Here is an 18,995-nt window from a genome sequence, read left to right on the forward strand (position 1 = left end):
CATGGGGTTTACTGACTTATGTAACAAGTGTGGGGTCAGGCGGTTCCAGGGTAGGTTAACACAGTGTCCCCAAAACAATCCAGGACCCAGGTTCTCCATCTTCCCGAGCTGTCATCACTGGCGTGTTATGGGTTCTCCCCTCGTGGTCATAGTAGGACGCAGCAGTTGGGGGCATGACATTGTTGATGCAGCGGTAGCCAGTGAAAGGAGAAGGGCGTTTCCTCCTGTGTGTTTCTTTAGAGCTGGGAAATTCTTATTTAGCTAGGGTACCTCACCCTCTCTCTGCCACCTCCATCCCCCCAATCTCACTGGCCAGGGCTACCAAACATGCCTCTGGCTCAACTAATCCCTGCCCAGGGGACTGAAACCATGCAAATTGACTCAAATCAGTCACCCCTGAGTTTGGGGTGGGGTCACCTTCTCTAAGCACATTGAAAGTGAACACCCATCAAAATCAGGGGAAGTTCAGCAAGGAAGCAAAAGGGAGTGGATGGGAAGAAAGAACAGGCACTGGGAAGACCAGGAGCACGGGCCTCCAGTCCACAGTATTACTGATGAGGGCTGGGTGTGGAGCTGTTACAGGATGCTCACATTTCCTACTGCATACTTAAGGACTGTCTTTTCCCAGCACTATGGGGTGAAACGGTGAGAAGCAGAAGGTTTGGTGAACCTCAGTGTTTATTTACATCATTGGCCTTACTGGTGCTTTCCACCATATCAGTGAAGTGATGCCAGGCACACGATGCCTTGACATATTTGCAATAAACCTTTTTCAAACTTAAAAATGTCTTATCATAAGATACCATAAGATAAATAAGGAAGTAGGCACAATGTATATGTATAGTTTAAAGAAGAATAATAAAACCAAGGCCTTACCTGTTTCTAGCTCCTTTGAAGCTCCCTGTGTGACCCTCCCCAGTTGCATCCACTACTCTGCCCAAGAGGTAACCACTGCCTGGAATCACTCTCTGAATCACTCTGGGTGAATCATTCTCTGACCATTCTCTTTATAGTCTGTATATGTAGGTTTCCCTAAATTTGTTTCTGAAACTTTTGTACATATCAGACTCACCTAAAAGGCTTATTAAAACATAGATTGCTGGACCCTAACCCTGAGTTTCAGATTCAGTCGGTCTGGAGTGAAGCCAAACATCTGCATTTCTAACAGTTTCTCAGGTACTGCTGATGCTGCTGGCCCAGGGACCCCCCCATTGAGAACCACTGCCCTGGCAGTACTGGTTAGCTTTTGCCAGTTTATAAATGGAAGCATCCTGTATGTATTCTTCTGTAGCTTGCTTTTTCTAAAACTCGACATTATGCTTTTGAAATTTGGTGTGGCGATAGGGGTCGCTATGGGTCATTCATTTTCACCACTGTAGAGTATTCTGTTTCTCCTTCATCTTTACCCATAGCCCCCTGAGGGAAAAGGAAGAAAAACAGGAAGCAGATGCTAAGGCGCCAACAAAAGTAATTCCCCACCCATCAAGCATCCAGCACCAATGCCCCCTGGCTCACAGGGCTCAGGGTGCTGTTGTGCCCTTGGAAAGAAAGGTTCTGAGGTGTCGCCTCTCGTAAGAGCCTCGGCTGTCCAGGAGGTTTAGGAGGCCTGGGGTATAGCAGCAGGACCTGCAGACTACTCAGGGCCTTCTGGTATAAAGTAGACCTTGTCTCACAGTACATTGGCCTACCCTAATCGAATTAGGACAGAAGAGGATGGAACGGAAGGGAACAAACTTAATATTTGCTTAGACTGGGCTAGGCACTGTTGTTGAATAAATTGATTACAAAGGGTCAGAAGGACTAAATTTCTTAAAGTATGAAAGAAATATATTTCTTTCAAATCCTCTAAACAATCATATGTAGTATGTATTTTTATACCTGTTTATAAGAAATGTTAAGAAACTTGCCCAAAGTCATAAACCTAATACAAGACAGAGCCAGATCTTAAATCCAGGTCTGAATTACAATCAGCTCATGCTTTCACTTTACGTTGCTGCCTCCCTAGGACTATGACATTTTCCCTATCCTTGGCAATTTATCTAACCACTGAGACACCTGCCCTAAGGTGTTTGAATTTGCTCTGAAAACTGGTTCCAATTAGTGTTACCTGAACACCGAAAGTAGTTTTCATGGTTCTTTCCATATTAGTTGGAATAGATGTAGCATAAAAAGAGTGGGGTGACACATTGACACCCTGTATTCTTTGTTGGGCTTGAATGTTTAACTTGGATTTATATGCCTGACAACTGACTACACCGCCTTGTGCTTTTGTCCTGCAGGGGATTTCCAAAGAAGTCCAATAGAACTGCTAGAATAGCCTCTGATGAGGAGATTCAAGGCACAAAGGATGCTGTCATTCAAGACCTGGAACGAAAACTGCGCTTCAAGGAGGACCTCCTGAACAACGGCCAGCCGGTACTGAGAGAGATGTAGGGCCTGGAATAATAGCAAGCACATCAAAGAGCTCTTCCCTAGCTTCACTAAGACTTAGGTTTTTAAGACTGTCCACAAATTGATTTTAGTATCCCTGGATCTCAACAGTCCTGTTAGTATTATGACTTGAATCTGGGGAAAAGGAGAAGGTGGATGGCTTCCTTCTACTCAGCCTTCACTGCTTCCTTCTATTCATGATACCATTCTTGGAGTGAAGACAGCAAGTTGGAGATAAAGGAACAAGGAAGGGCTGATTTTAAGACTGGGAGTAGAACAAATGAGTAACAGTGATGTTATAAAGAAAGAGGAACATGGGATTCCATCCGTGCTGGATGGGGGCTGGGGAGGAGGGAGAGGTGTGCTCTGGAATAATTTGTATCTGACCAGAAGCAGTGAATTGGAATTAAAGCAACAAAAAGAGGATTCTATGGCATGTACTGCTTTTACCCAAAAATATCTTTTTACTAAGGAAACCTTTGCTAAAGTCCAGTTCTATTCTACTAGACTGTTACTGGATATTGATTCAGTAATCTGAAAGACTAATGCCTGTTTTACAATCTTGTTCTAGTTTGTCAGGGCAAGACAACTAGACTCAAGAAAAAATAATTATGTTTTAAGGCTGCAGAATTGTAGAGTAGATAACTAGATCTGGTAAAAAAAAAAATGTATATATAGGATGTTTTCTCCATTGGACTTCAATGTTTCCTCATCAGTTGTTAGTTTTTTTTCTACTGACCCTTTTCTTATCACATCAGAGTATTTCAAGAGGATGGGAAAAGAAAGCCTAGCAAATAAGACTTCCCAGGTAAAGGAAAGGAGCCTTTCGTGGCTTTATTATGGAATCATCACCAGAAAAATTTGTCTCTTAAGTAGAAGAGAAAAAAAGGCCTTTCTGTATAAAATCTTCCTCTCAAACACCTTTTTCAGAGTTAGAAAGTTCTCTATGTTAATTGTTTTCTAGGAATTTTAATTATCAAGCATTGATAAATAAAAATGTGAGAACAGACCGTGTTTGACTGGTAAGGTGAGGAACAGAGGCAGGCTGTTGAATGCTGATTTTAATTATTAGGGTATCCTAATCTGAGTTCAGAAAGATTAAAATTCTAATGAGATCTTGTGTTAGTTATTCATTTCACCGAGAATAGAAGATTTTCACAAAGGGAAAATATTTTCTCCCTGAAATAAGTGATTGTATGTGCAAATGTACATACTCTGGAAGTTTTCCCTGGCTCTGTCAACTAAGCCTTTGAAAGATTAAAACAAATACTTATGGGAACTTTTTCAAGCCAGGTAGAGGCATCTCTCCAGTTTTTTTTTTTTTTTCCTCCTTTTTTGGTTAGTTGTTTATTCCTCATGGACTAAGATTCTCTTGGATAAAGTAAGACATTTATAAGCTATTATGTATGTATATTTATATTTATCTGTTTTATATATTTTTATATATAACTATATATCATTTATATTTATCTATCTGTTTAACAGTGAATGACATTCACAGTATGTTCCATAGATTTCCACATCTGAGAGTGTAAAAGGACAAGAAAAGTTAGGCTTCCCTTGGGATCCTCAGACAACTTTTTCCTCATGTTACATATTATTCTGTTACTTATTTTTGGCTTCTGTAGACAGGGCTTATATATGCACATGGCATAGTGGTTTAGAAACAAAACTGAAGTAATTTGGCTTCTAATGGTAGCAGGTGCATTCTGGTGAAGGACTAGATAGCAAATTGATATTTCTGCTTATAAGGAACAGGGTGGAAATTATTCCAGTCCTCCCTTTGACGTTGATACAGTTCTCTAAGAAAATATTAGGAAGGCTTTCAAGAGAGCAGGTATTTAAAACTCTTTGAAAATGGAATTCACTGATTTCTTAACAGACGTGAGAAAATTAATTTAAATAATAACATACTGAACTGAGACAACTCTATGCACCGGTCAGACTCCTACATCTACCCTCTCTTGTCCTCGGCCGCTTCTTTATTAATTGAAATAATTTGAACTTTGGGACTATTTGGCACTTGGCACTTGACTTGTTTCACTTCCCAGTTTCAGCTGGGACTAGAACCAACAATTACTGGAAACTGTAAATTTACCCAACATATTTTCCTGATTAGAGAGTTTCCAATAGAATTTGCATCTATATTCATAAGTTTGGACGTTTCTCTGAAATAATGTCTCTATTTTTTTTTAGATCCTGCCTTGCTAATTATTCTCTATTTTGAATCAAACACTTGTTTGTAAAATGCCCCTCATGGGGCAAATGGTCTTTGAGAGTTCTCCCTAGACCTGTAATTCTGAGGCGTTTTAGAGCCAACACTCAAGAGCAGGAATCAGCCCAATAGACAGAATAAAAATGTTGGCATTTCCTTTGTATAAGAAGCGCCTAGCAAAATGGTTTTGGCCAAATCCAAAGTGCTGGTTGCTAGATGCAAAAACATTACCACTTTCTTTGCCTGCTGGGCAAGCAGCCTGCCTCTGAGAAGTATCATGAATTGTGGATGTTGGCTTTGGAAAGTATCTTTTATAGTCCTTTTGCTAATCCAGCCACGTACAGTCATTCTTTGTGGATTATCATATTTGCCTGCGTTCACCTATGTTACATTCCTATGCTAAGGGCCTCGGAAATGCTCTTAGAGGTGAGACTCCTCCCAACAGCAGACAGGACCATCCCTGCCAGCTAGTCTAAAACTTCCTTTGTTAGAGTGTCGGAGCTGACTAGGCTCTTCTGGCTGTGAAAATAACACTTCCTTTAAAAAATATTTTGCTGTTTGAATATCTTTTTTTCTCTATGTTTATCATTAAGGATAAGTATGTGACGTATTTCTATGTGGTTTCTGCCTTGTTGTTTATTATATTCACCTTAAATTTGTGCTCTATCCATTGTTGGCTCTCAAGAATAGTTACCCCATCTCCCCACACTGGATTAGGCCATTAGGACCAGAAGAGGAGGTGAAAGGCAGGATGACTGAAGCCAGGGAAAGAAACAGACTCCTTTTCATACAAGTGTCTGAAGGTGGAGAGAGAATGTTACAGACAACATCAAAACTTGAGAGTTTTTTAAAAATTCTTTTTCATGAGGCAGTATATAATTGTGGTTTTTCTAATTTTGTATTTTTGTGACTTACTCTGTTTAGAGGTTAACATATGAAGAAAGAATGGCTCGTCGATTACTAGGTGCTGAGAGTGCAACTGTCTTTAATATTCAGGAGCCGGAAGAGGAAGCAGCTAATCAGGTAGGATGTTCCCCTGGACTTCTTAGACAGATACCAGTTCTTCTGTCCCCTCTCCCCATCCTCTTACGGACACTAGTCTTGGGATCAATTCTGTGGAAAGCAGAGGGCAGGTCTAAGAAAAGCAGTATTAATGTCATCGATCAACCTCATAGCTAATATTTATTTACTTATTTTTAAGATTGGCACCTGAACTAACATCTGTTGCCAATCTTTTTTTTTTTTCTTTTTTTTCCTTCTTCTTCTCCCCAAAGACCCCCAGTACATAGTTGTATATTCTAGTTGTGAGCGCCTTTGGTGTGGCATGTGGGATGCTGCCTCAGCACAGCCTGATGAGCGGTGCCATGTCTGCGCCCAGGATCTGAACTGGTGAAACCCTGGGCCACCGAAGCGGAGCACATGAACTTAACCACTCGGCCACAGGACCGGCCCCACAAATATTTATTGAGCACATACTGTGTGCCAGACATTGTGTTAACTGATTGATGGAATTATTTCAGTCAGTGATATCTGTTCTTTTTATCTTCTTATTGATGAGTTTATTCTCCTTTCAAGTATCTTTGTTTTTCCTGTCCTGTGCTTTCATGCAAAATAGTGTTGTGTGGAGAAACACATTTTCACTGAAATTGGTTGAGATAGCTATGAATATTTCCCACTATATTCTTAATATCTAGTCAAAGTAAAATATCTATGTACAGAAAAGGCTATGTCTTTCTTTCCCTTCTCATATATAGTTATAAATCACTAATCAGCAAAACCTAAAACACTGGAATAAAACCCTGCTACCACCAAAAACGTCACTTCATGGATTTGATGTAAGCTGTTTTATAATCTCCACTGCTTCTGTTTGGAGTTTCCCGATGTAGTCTTGAGATTAAATAAAACAAAATAAAAAAGAAAAAGCTATTTAAAAACAGGTTGAAAGGACTGAGTAAACTCTTTCTCATGTCTTGAGAAATAGATCTGCCTTCAAAATCGAAGTTTTCCTGTTAAATATTGCTACCACAAAAATTTCACTTACAGAAAACTAGAAATCTTGCTAGATTCATATTATTTCTATTATTAGTCTTCACTTCTTTTTTTCTACCATTACAGGAAATTGAGTCTCCTCATGCTTCTGTAGGGGGTCCTCTGGATGGTCAAAAGGTTAAGCTTTTCACCTTTCTTCTCTTTCTAGTCTTTCACTGTATCTCTTTTCTTCTGTGCTTCCTTGTTTACCTGTGTATCTATCTTTACTGCTATGTATTAATTATAAATACTATGACCAGTGTCTGTTTTCATTTACTATCAGATGAGCAATTACTGCAATGTCAATTTTCTTGTCATTTATTTACAAACTTGAATTTGATTCTGTTTGAGTGGATACTCTGAACTTTAAACATGCAAAGTTTTTTATTTGTTATACCTTTCGAGGGGAAAAAGTGCTAATTCTTAAACTGATTAATTTGATAGTAATTAGATAAAACAAAACAACTTGTGTATTTTTTGCGGCTTTATACATACTGTTGTATTTCTTCCCTCAAGCCAACGACCTATTTTTCAAAGGCTGAATAACTTCTGTAAGAGAAAACCTAGTTAAAACAAACAATCTCTTATTTAATATTAAATAGAGAATATTTTATAATGGGCTGCCTTGTCTTCATTGTACTTTGTAAGTAAGAGAACTGCCAAATCCACCTTAATTATAGGATGTTGATGACTTCTTTGCTTTTATTTTTTTAATCAAAATTTTAACTGGACTGTCAATTCTCTTTTTCTTTTAAAGAGAGTAGAGAATAGTCCCTAATACCTGCAGAACTAAGGAGGAGTCCAGAGGCTATGTGGCTGAGAATTGTTATGAGTGAAAAAAAACAGGGTGCTATTTTTTCCATTATTCATTTGATAAAATGCTGTGTAATACTGCAGCTGCTTGCCACATGCACTATTAGCTTTCTAGAGAGATGCACCACCCTGCATCAGCTTTTACCATACAGAAAGCAATCAGTGTTCCATTGTGTTCTATTTTTTATGAACAGTTTAGGAATATTTTGCCTTTTTCTTTCTTCTCCCCCCCTCGCCCCAAGAGAAAAGAGAAAGAAATTCATCTTCATAGGTTTTTTTGGATGATAGGACTTGAAGACATTTTGAAATATCATATATACTTACTTCCAGATGTTTTTTGTTTTATATGGAATTGAATTGGGCTCGGACTATGTTTTTAAGCTCTAAGGTAGAAATATCACAGTCTTCTGAGTGCCTTACTGGAGAGAGGGATAAGACTCATGAGACACATTGTACCACAAGGGACTGAGGTTGCTAACATGACCTTTCCTTGTTTAATGTAGGAATACAAAGTCTCCAGCTGTGAACAGAGACTCATCAGTGAAATCGAGTACAGGCTAGAAAGGTCTCCTGTGGACGAATCAGGTGATGAAGTTCAGTATGGGGACGTGCCTGTGGAAAACGGAATGGCACCATTCTTTGAGATGAAGCTGAAACATTACAAGATCTTTGAGGGAATGCCTGTAACTTTCACATGCAGAGTGACTGGGAATCCAAAGCCAAAGGTGAGCTGAAAACATGTTTTTTTAAGAGTTATATTCTCTGAGCAAGAGTTTACTTCCATATATGGTAAGAGGAAGAGATACAGACTACCTTATAATACCCATGATGTAAAGTGTTGAAGTACTCTAAGTTCAGGGTCATCTTTAGGAGGCATTAGAAACCAAAAAGGGTGGAAAGGGGGTGGACTTGGGGTTTGCAAAATAGAATAGAATACAGTAGAATAGAATGGAGTAGAAGAGAATACAGTTGAATAATATAGAATAGAAGAATAACAGTTAAATAATCGACAAAGAGGGGCCAGCCCCATGGCCTACTGGTTAAGTTTGACACTCCACTTTGGTGGCCTGGGTTCAGTTCCTGGGCATAGACCTACACCACTCCTCAGTGGCCATGCTGTGCTGGCAACCCACATACAAAATAGAGGAAGATTGGCACAGATGTTAGCTCAAGGCAAATCTTCCTCAGCAAAAAAATAAAAATAATTGACAAGGAGCTTTTCATGGACCTACATCATTTACTCATGTGATGTTATCATTGTTACTCCCACATGAATAAATGACTAAACTCAGCTCAGTGACGTTAACTTTCCCAAGGTCAGAGAGCTGATGAGTGGGTAGGCTTGAACAGGAACCTCATGCTCTGTACCAGTCAGAGAAGTAATGCTTACCACCAATTATAAAAACTTCAGATCTTTAACCTACAAAACCAAGTCTTCCTATATTTATAAAGGGGGTTGAGGGGTAGGGGGCCAACCTGTTCAGAAAGGAAAATCAGAGGAACTTCTGACACTCAAGAGGACTAGGCTGACCCAGCTGGGAGCCCTCTCCCTAGACATATGGTAATTCTGGATAAAGAGTTGCCTTGTCTTTAAAAGGACACTAGAATAACAGCTCACTAGCCAAGCAAAGCAATAAACAGGATTACACTTTTCCCTAGAACTTGGAAGAAAAGAATAAAAAAGGCATCCATTGGAAATTAAACTCCAGATTTACAGTATCACATGATACGGAGCCAAAACCTGAGAAATTCATACGAAATTTAGTCCAGGATGATTAAAATCCTTAGGTTTCTGGCAGAAGGAAGTAAAAATTGCGCTATAGAACTACAGGGAGGACAGAGGAAAAATGAGTTCACAATAAAAACTTACAAACATATAAGGAAATAAACAATGAGGAGAGTCAATAGCACAAAAAACAGGAAAATAGAAGCCCAAGTAAGGTACAATATTTAACAATCGTAAGGAGACTATAAAATAACTATTTTTAAAATGATTGAAACAATTTTAAAAGGAATAGAAACTTTAATGAAAGAACAGGACAGTACCAAAGACAAGGCAGATTTGTAAAGTAAGAAATGAAATGAAAAATATACTCATAGAAATGAAATAGAGAAACGAAAAATGAAATGAATATATACTCACTGAAATTAAAAGCTTAACTGTGGTGCGAAAGAGCTGAAATGGGAAGGAGTAGAGTAGAAGGAGGGAAGGTGCTGGAGCAGCACTGAGGCTCTTCCAGTTCACCCTCCATTGCTCCAGCATTGCTCTGTCTCCACAGTAAGGGACGTTCTCCCGTCAATTCTTTCCCTACAACTGAATTCCAGTCCTATAGTTAGAGAAAGCTAGAACAAAGAAAAGAGCCTTACATTTTCAAACCCATGTACACCTTCTCATAAAGTGAGACTTTTAAAATACCGAACGCTTGTTAGAGAAACTTCTTTACCATATTCTTGGCACGATTTGGATAACTGCTGTGTATTCACAAACATGATATCAAATGCATGTATTAAAAATAAATTTGCAGCTTATTAATGAAACTCAGCAAGAAATTATACCTTGAACTTCCAAAATATTCACAAAGAGATCCCACATTGTTTTTAAAACTTATGCAAGGCTTACGATCATGGATCAAGTTCTAAGATCACTGATTCCTGTTCTCAAAGAACATTATGTCCATTTGAAAGAAGGGCTCTTGTTTTTAACTTAATTGTGCTTTTCCTAGTATAATTTTATTTTTTTTTAAAGATTTTACTTTTTCCTTTTTCTCCCCAAAGCCCCCCGGTACATAGTTGTATGTTCTTAGTTGTGGGTCCTTCTAGTTGTGGCATGTGGGATGCCACCTCAGCATGGCTTGATGAGCGGTGCCATGTCTGCATCCAGGATTTGAACTGGCGAAACCCTGGGCCGCGGCAGCAGAGCGCGCGAACTTAACCACTCAGCCATGGGGCCAGCCCCATCTAGTATAATTTTAAATGTTTTACAGCTTTAAGAGGCTTAATTTTTTAAGAACTTTTTATTGTTAGATTTTCTTCCTTCATCCTTCCTCCCTCCTCTCCTCACTGCCATTCTTTTTCTTCCCTCTCCAGTTTATTGAAGAACTGTTATTTCTGCATGTTATATAAATTATATTGGGATTACTGAAATATGGGATGTTCATCATATTTTTTAAAATACATTTTTTAGCTTATATCTTTTTAAAATTTTTATTTATTTATTTATTCATTTTTAAAGATTGGCCTTGAGCTACCATCTGTTGCCAGTCTTCCACTTTTTTTTTCTTCTCTCCAAAGCTCCCCAGTACATAGTTGTATATTCTCGTTGTAGGTCCTTCTAGTTCTGCTATGTAGAATGCCACGTTAGCATGCTTGATGAGCGGTGCTAGATCCGTGCTCAGGATCAGAACTGGCCGCTGAAGCAGAGTGCACGAACTTAACCACTCAGCCACAGGACTAGCCCCTCCCTATTCTGTTCTTGACATGCTTCTCCTAATTGAGACTTGAGAAGATTGAAAAGAATTTCTAATTCACCCTGTTTTCATTTCTTGTACCCTCCCCTTCCCTCTCCACTAACAGTCTTGGCAAAATTGTGGAACTATTTCTTAATTCTCATTTGAAAGTTGTATTCCAAGTATAAATGGAGGTGAAAAATATGATTAAAGGAAAGAATTCTGAAGAACTGGAGTAGTGGCAAGAATGCAAAAGGAAGAAATTGTATACTAATTATAGCTTCTTTGTTCCATCAGAAAAAAATCAAAGAAGAGTATATAATTATGAGGTATCATGTTTTATATAATTTAATTTTTAGAACTGAAAATTATTAGTCTAGTTGATTAATTTTTAGCTTCTGGCGATTAACAACATAGTTTCTGTAAATTTAGAGCTAACTGAAAAACGGGTTGGAAAAGTTACAGCAGTCAGATCCTGATATTTCATGCACTTATTTAGTGCTATGTGATTCTAGCCTTTTCCTGTCTTAGAAATGGAAGTTTCAAAAAGATTGTTTTCAGATTCAAAGGCTTTGACAGAGAGTTGAATTTGAATGCCGGTTGTGGTCTCAATTACATATTGATTTACATTCAAGAAGAAGTTCATTTTAATAAGTAGATTTCTTCTGTTAGGAATCAGTTAGGAATGCTTTTGGCTGCAAGGAACAAAACTGACAACAAAGAACTTGCTCTGACTTAAAAATGGGGGATTCATTTTCTTCCCTAACAGTAAGCCTGGAGGTGGGTTGCTGCAGGCAGTAATTCAGCATCTCATTCATGTTAGGGCTGCTAGCACTGTGATTCATCGTGAGTGATGGCCCCATCTTTCAACTATGTAGTTCATAAACGAAATCAAAAATAATAACTAATTCATCAGAGATCCACGGACAAGTGATTTTGTTTAAAGGTGAGAGAAGGAAAGAGGACCTATAGAAGAGGTAGTTTGAGAAGTTTAAAAATTTTTATTTAGTCAAGGTTTATTTTTACTTTATTCTTCACATTTAATTTTCTATCAACCCAAGTTAAAGTATTATTTGAAAATTATTAGATGTTTAAATGCCACTGCATTTTCTTTAACATAGTGAGGAGAGCCGACAGACTTCCACCCTTTGATCCTCTGCTCCTTGGCCCAGAATGAAAGCAGCAGAGGTCCACCCACCACCCTCCCTTAACTGCTGCTTCCCTCCTCACCATGCTCCTTTGTTTGTCTAACACATTCAGTAGAATGATCAGAGTTTGGGGGCTGTTTTTGTTCTCTAAAATAACCTTTTTACCCTTACTTTATAAGTAATACATTTTAATTGCCAGTACATTTGAAAATAAAAAGAAGCAAAAAGAAAAACGCCTGTAATGCCACCTGAGAAATAATCAACATTCTATATAAATCCCTCCATATAAATAATACATGAATGTAAATACCTACTCATATACATATTTTAAAAATAAAAAGAGGATATATAATTATTAAGAACTCAAATACAATTGTTACTTACTTTTTTCACTTAAAAGTCAATTTCCTATTCAGGTGTTGTGTTTAACATTTTAATGTGAAAACTCAGATCAGCTCTGTGGACCACAGTGTCACTATTATTGGTCCCCCAAATAGAGTAGGACTACATACATCCTTAATCTTTCATCTTTGTTTCCTTTCACAGATCTATTGGTTTAAAGATGGAAAGCAGATCTCTCCAAAGAATGATCACTACACCATTCAAAGAGATCTCGACGGGACCTGCTCTCTCCATACCACAGCCTCCACCCTAGACGATGACGGGAATTACACCATCATGGCTGCAAACCCTCAGGTAAAGAAGGGTGTGGGGTCTGGCTTCAGTTGTGTGTATAGTGCTTATGGGCATTTATTTGGACAGAGGAACTATTTAATTAAAAGATAGAATTCTTCTTTGACTTCAAACTATTTTCCCAAATTCTACATCCATCTTGCTTTCAGAGGATAGAAAACTTCTTTGTTTCCTGAGTACTTATTTATTCCATCAGGTCTGCTTCTTCGTGAATAATTCTGGTGAAGATGTGCATTCCTTCCACAAATATTGAGGGCTTAGTATGTACTCCTCTTATGAGGGTGATGGGGTTCCAGTGGTAAACCGGACAAAGTCTTGAGACAGAAAATGAGCCAGTAAACAAATACACAAATAATATTGTTTCTGATAGGATTAAGTTCTATGAAAAAAAAAAGGAGAAAGGCATAGTGAGTAGCATGTATATGCTGTAGTAGAAAAACTCAAAAAAGTAGAATATTTAAAATAAATAGATGCACACTTACTTAATTCAATGGAATTTAAGAAGTGTATAAGCATAGACAAATTTTGATAGTGCCTATGCGTTCAGGATTTTTTGTTTGTTTCCATCCAAATGTTTTCTCTTAGATTTTGAGGGTCAAAAAATCAATTGACTACTTAGAATTTAATAAGCAGCTACTGGATATTATGTTCCCAGTTCAAGCCTACAAATTCTTTTTTATTGAGTATCTTGTACATTTTAGGCACTATGCTGGGTATGAAGGACACACACAAAAAGGAAGTGATTTTGTACCTTAAGAGCTTGATGTGTGACAGTATAATTTTACAAAGTCTACAGAAGTCATGTAAATAACATGCTCTTTTAAAAGAAAAGGAAGCTAAAATTAACAGTCCAGAAGTCATCTTTTTAAAATCTCTGATCTATTTATATCATCCTGTATTTCATTATTTATTTTGAAGGAAATATTGTGTTAGAAAATGATACAAATAATTGTAGCAAAGCTTATAAACTTTTACAAGTTTGTACAATGTTTATCCTATTCTAATATTACATTTTCATGTAAAAATATATTTCTGCAATAATACTAAGATTAGAATGAAACACAGATTATCCACAAATCAAGTTGTGTTAAAGCACAGCAAACTCTTCATTGTCAATGAACAGTTTCTGTATTAATGCACTTTCTCGAGGTTCCAATTTTTCAATCAATGAATGCATGACCATCACCTTGAAAAATAGTCAAAATCACAGCCTTTACTAAAAAGTTATATTTTAATGCTTACTTGTGTTCATGTTTGGTATACTTGAAGGAACAAAAGTGGAACTAGCTTTTTTTCTTACTGTATTCTCACTGTTTCCTTGACTGTCATTAATAAATTTCAATTTTCAGTTTTCTGCCTATTAAAAAAATAGTGGAGGGACCAGCCTGGTGGCATAGTGGTTAAGTTCATGCTCTCTTTTTCCATGGTCCAGGGTTCACTGGTTCAGATCCCGGGTGTGGACCTACACCTACCTACCACTTACCGAGCCATGCTGTAGCAGGCATCCACCTATGAAAAAAAAAAGAGGAAGATTGGCACAGATGTTACCTCATGGCCAATCTTCCTTAGCAAAAAGAGGAGGATTGGTGGTGAGCGTTAGCTCAGGGCTGATCTTCCTAAAAAAAAAGAAATGGAGAACTCAACAAAATCCCAAATTATTCCTCTTTCCCCTAGAAAGGCTGGGATAGATTATGGAGACAAAATTAACCGTGTTCCTTAAGCCCTCACCAGTACCAGGATCCTGCTATTAATTTTGAGGCATTTTTCCTAGCGAATGTTTTGAACTGTTATTGGAGTAAGCAGTTTTATACAACAAAAGAAAATAAATGTGAAACTGCAATTATGAGTTTGCTTTCATCTTCTTCAAATTATACTAATGTGTTTTTCCATGTGGAAAAGTTCTAAATGGGGAAGGACTTACTGCTCATGGCCAGTGGCGGTGTGGAGAGTTGAAGACACCTAGCCAGCCTCAGGGGTTAGGAGTCTCTGAGCATTTAAACTATTGACAAACGATGATGAAGTCATTAGACAAAGGCAGGCTGCCGAAGATCCCCCTTGTAAACTTAGCAAAGGAGGAAGGGAAAGAAATCAAAAGAAAGAAATGACAGAGCAAAGACAGACCAGAACCGTAGAGCAATACTGACGCTGAGAAGCCTAGATGGTTAGTTCAGGGGTGAAGAGCATGAACTTTGGCATCAGGCAGTTCTGAGTTGGAGTTCTGGCTCTGCCACTCACGACCTATCTTATCTTTAGCAAGTCACTTAACCTCTCTGTGCCTCTTTCCTCTTCTATGAAATGAGAACAACAATATGGATTTAAATAATGCATGTGAAGCACTCAGTTTGCCTGGCATATAATATGCTTTTAATAAATGCTGGTAATTATTATTAATTCAAAGACGCTAATAATCCTGTCTTAGAGCAGCAGCCCAAAGAGTTGGCAGAAGCCTGTGGAATCGGGATGGAAAGGCTCAGGTCAGTTTCTAGGTATTCCGCTCCCACAGTACTGTTAGAGAGTTAGCAAGTCAGTTTGGGATAGAATTTCTACCCAACACGTTGCTGCTGTGTGGTCTTCTGACCTCCTGGCTTTTCCTTTTTACCACCCCCATGGGAAAGGAGTTAGGCAGCAGATGTGGCCATGCCACAACTGCCACAGCTGTGGGCTTGGGTGGAGGGAGCTGTGAAGTAGAGAACAGGCCACACCCACAGCACAGCTGACACGAGCCACACATGAAGCTGGGAAGCTGCTCTGCTCCCAGTGCACTCAGGGCCAAGAGAAGACCCGAAAGGGAGCAGTCACTGCCCTCATTCCAGGCCCCAGTGAATTCTGCTGCTTCACCAAATCCAAGGCTAGGCCCATGGTTAACTCTCTCTGGTTCTTTGCCTCTGCCCTTTGAAGAGAAGACAAAGAAATGAGAAGTGGACCAGTTTCCGTCAGGTAGCCAAGAGCCTAGCCCTTCTAACAGAATGTCCCATCCCACCTCTCGTTAAAGCAAACAGTCATATGACTGCTCTGGGTCTATCAGAGGAAGCAAAAGATTCAAGGAACCCAGAGGTCCCAGTAACCAGAGCAGTTCCCGATACCTAGAATTCCAACTGACTCTCAAGGTTAGGATCCACCCAATATTCTTGTTAAAGAGAGTGGGACTGAAAGTCTCTTTTTTCTACCTAAATGACCAAAGGCCTGCAGAGAGGTGAAAGAGAATCTGAGGAAATCCTAAAAGTGGGCATCTAGGTCTCAAATTGAACTTGTGAGAGAATTTTGATATTTACGGCACTTGGTAGTAGTTGCTGTTCCAAGTTTCTGAGCATGCTGCCTGGTTGATTTTAATTTAAGAGTAAAACTCCTTTTTACACTGGGGTCTTCAGTAGCAGGTATGTCCAACTACACCAGGTTTTGTGAGTCATCACCTAAAAATTGGAATGAACTTAACTACCCATTAGAAAAACAAAGTGGTATTTAAACCATGACGAGTGGCAGACCATTTATCTACCTAACCCTTGGCATAGGTTATCATTTGTTGCTGTAGGAAAACCATAAAAGAAATGCTTAACACTCCCATAATCCCAACTTTACAATATCCTTTATTGTATATTAAAGTATTTTGCCATTCTTGTAATGTGTGAATTAAAACATGATTTAAAAGAAGCACGACATGAGTAGGCTCATAAAAAAATTCCAAAAGTGAAAGCCAAATTTTTCAAGACATAATTAATCCCAAAAGCATAACATGTAGTCAACAGTGAACCAAAATTGACTCCACACGTCCTTGATGCCCTGTGGTTACCTTACATTTTTTTCACATTTTAAAAGTATTTGGGTTTGAAAGGGAGACAACTCCATCCATTTTTTTTCTGGTACTTGTAGCCTACATGATGCGAAATGACCAAGGGAAAGAGGAAAGGCTGGAGTGGAAAAACTAGTTCAGTAATGAAACACAGACGGCAGAGCTTTCCTGAGCAGTGGAAAATAATTACAGAAAGCAGCCAAGAGAAAGGGTGAGAACCAAGGAAAGAGGAAAATACTCAAGTTCAGCAGAATATTTTATAGAATATTTTTCCACCTGGGTTAATCTTTTGGGAATAAGAAACACGTGGGATATTGTTGACTGCACCCAAATTCCACTTCGGGTAGAACACAGGGCCCTAAACCTGCGCCGGACTGCGTTATCATGCTCAGCGTGTGCCGCTCGGGCAGCTCGTGAGAGACCAAAGCAATCACATAGTTTAGTGAAATAATGAGTGATGGTGCAGGGTTACACCAAACAGAATGCCAAAATGAGGATCACAAATATAGTTTATTTTAGACTCTAATCCTATCTTTAAGACACAACTGAATCTAAACACGAATGTTTTACTCTGTTTTGTTGTGTTGCTAGGCTACGCTGTACTGCGCTTGGATTTTGGAATGGCTGCTTTGCAGTTTGATGTTTCCTTAAATTGTATTATGTATACAAGTGGCAAGCTTTCACAAAGACCTGTGTGCCACAAGTTCAACTTCATACGCTAGGAAATATAAATGTTACTTCCATATTCTATAAATAATTGGCCTTTCATGAGGCATCAAATAACCTTTACAAGCTGGATGTTTAATACAGAATCGCTTTAAGAATTCAAACTTATTACTTGTGCTATATAGCTTTAAACTCTGTGGACTTGTTTGGAATAGAAAAGTAACACACAGCTGAGTTAAATTTAAAAAGTTGGTTTCTTGATTGTGTTTTGTTTTAGCATTATAAGGTTTCCTGGCTCATTTCAAACTTCACTTTAAACATTCACTTACATTGTTACTTCATGTGTTAATAATAAAGCAGATAGAAAAGAGAAAGATAAAAGCAAATACAACAGCAGCATTCATGTGCATCAGAGCCTACTAATTATGATGATTATTAGGGTTAACTGGCACGTTAGTATGATTAAAATTATTTAATGCTCATTTTGTATGATTTTCCTCATAAATAAGACATTTAGACTTAAAACCCTAAACTTTCAGTTGTACACGTTGGAGGCATCTTTTCAAAAATGCTTCACTGAAATCTGGATTTTTTTTTTTTCAAACAAAAATGTCAAAATTCTACAACTTGTTAGTGTGGATGCTTTCTAAGTGCTTCTCGTCATTTATTGATTAGTAATATATTTAGCCAATAACACTATATTATGAAACTGATACTTCTTCCTCCTGCAGACCATGCCTTTCTCCTTTATGTTCAGAAGTAAAGGATGATGTAGGAGTAAAAAGGTGAAAAATGGTAGCATTTTCCTCTTTCCGAAATTTCAGAAGTTAAGGAAATATTCTGTGGTGATAATTGTGCATATGGTTCTAAGCAGTAGCAGTAAAAATCTTGAGAATGTTGTAGAAATGTGTAGTCTTTACAGAGTAGTACACCAACCTGTTTACCCTATTTTTGGAGCGGGGAGAGGGAGGTAGGGTTTATCCTAAGCATAGTCAAATGGTTAGAGTTGAGTAGAACATCTTTCATCTTATACCTCAAATGCAGCCATCGCACAAACACACACATTGAATATACCTGTGTGCTTGGCACCTTTCCTGCACTCGCCTAAGTTAGAAAGGTTGATCTACTCTCCACATATTCTGCTTCCTGTGCCAAGAGTATTTCGTTTTTCTTTTGGAGTGAATTATATCCTAATAACAAAAAAAGAAAAGAAAAATAAATGCCATTACATATGAAAAAAAATAGTGTTTAACAAAACAATTCTAAGGGATGCTTCATATTCATCTGGCTGTTATTATATTATACCCATATTCCGTGCTATAATCATTTAACATTTTGAGCATTTACTGTGTGCAAAACACAACACCAGGTACTTTACACCTTTTCACTCATTTAATCTCCATAAGAACCCATGCAGGATTAACTATATGCTCCTATTTTAATCTCCATAAGAACCCATGCAGGATTAACTATATGCTCCTATTTTAATCTCCATAAGAACCCATGCAGGATTAACTATATGACCCTATTTTAATCTCCATAAGAACCCATGCAGGATTAACTATATGACCCTATTTTAATCTTCATAAGAACCCATGCAGGATTAACTATATGATCCTATTTTAATCTCCATAAGAACCCATGCAGGATTAACTATATGACCCTATTTTAATCTTCATAAGAACCCATGCAGGATTAACTATATGACCCTATTTTAATCTTCATAAGAACCCATGCAGGATTAACTATATGACCCTATTTTAATCTCC

The 18,995-nt window shown here is 38.1% G+C and overlaps 2 protein-coding genes across 6 annotated transcripts in view; one reads left to right on the top strand and one right to left on the bottom strand.

Moving 5' to 3' along the window:
* PALLD (palladin, cytoskeletal associated protein) overlaps positions 1–18,995 on the top strand; it is a 383,758-nt gene that overhangs the window by 348,810 nt on the left and 15,953 nt on the right. For 3 of the 4 annotated variants that reach the window (XM_046656558.1, XM_046656560.1, XM_046656561.1), the window contains 5 exons: positions 2,280–2,415; positions 5,570–5,668; positions 6,761–6,811; positions 7,990–8,211; positions 12,627–12,776. In XM_046656558.1, coding sequence (XP_046512514.1) covers positions 2,280–2,415; positions 5,570–5,668; positions 6,761–6,811; positions 7,990–8,211; positions 12,627–12,776 — 658 coding nt within the window. The remainder of the gene's footprint in view (positions 1–2,279; positions 2,416–5,569; positions 5,669–6,760; positions 6,812–7,989; positions 8,212–12,626; positions 12,777–18,995) is intronic. The other variant, XM_046656559.1, reaches the window with a different exon arrangement.
* The window catches only part of CBR4 (carbonyl reductase 4), a 76,521-nt gene continuing 63,150 nt past the window's right edge, over positions 5,625–18,995 (bottom strand). Inside the window, exons 5-6 of one of the 2 annotated variants that reach the window (XM_046656565.1) lie at positions 9,630–9,800; positions 5,625–5,758 (exon numbers count right to left, since the gene is read on the bottom strand). In XM_046656565.1, the coding sequence (XP_046512521.1) occupies positions 9,643–9,800 (158 nt within the window). In that variant the 3' untranslated portion in view covers positions 5,625–5,758; positions 9,630–9,642. Of the gene's footprint in view, positions 5,759–9,629; positions 9,801–15,940; positions 18,417–18,995 lie in introns of those variants that run through there. The other variant, XM_046656566.1, reaches the window with a different exon arrangement.

Source organism: Equus quagga, chromosome 3 (genome assembly GCF_021613505.1).
Source record: "Equus quagga isolate Etosha38 chromosome 3, UCLA_HA_Equagga_1.0, whole genome shotgun sequence".
NCBI classification, from domain to species: domain Eukaryota; kingdom Metazoa; phylum Chordata; class Mammalia; order Perissodactyla; family Equidae; genus Equus; species Equus quagga.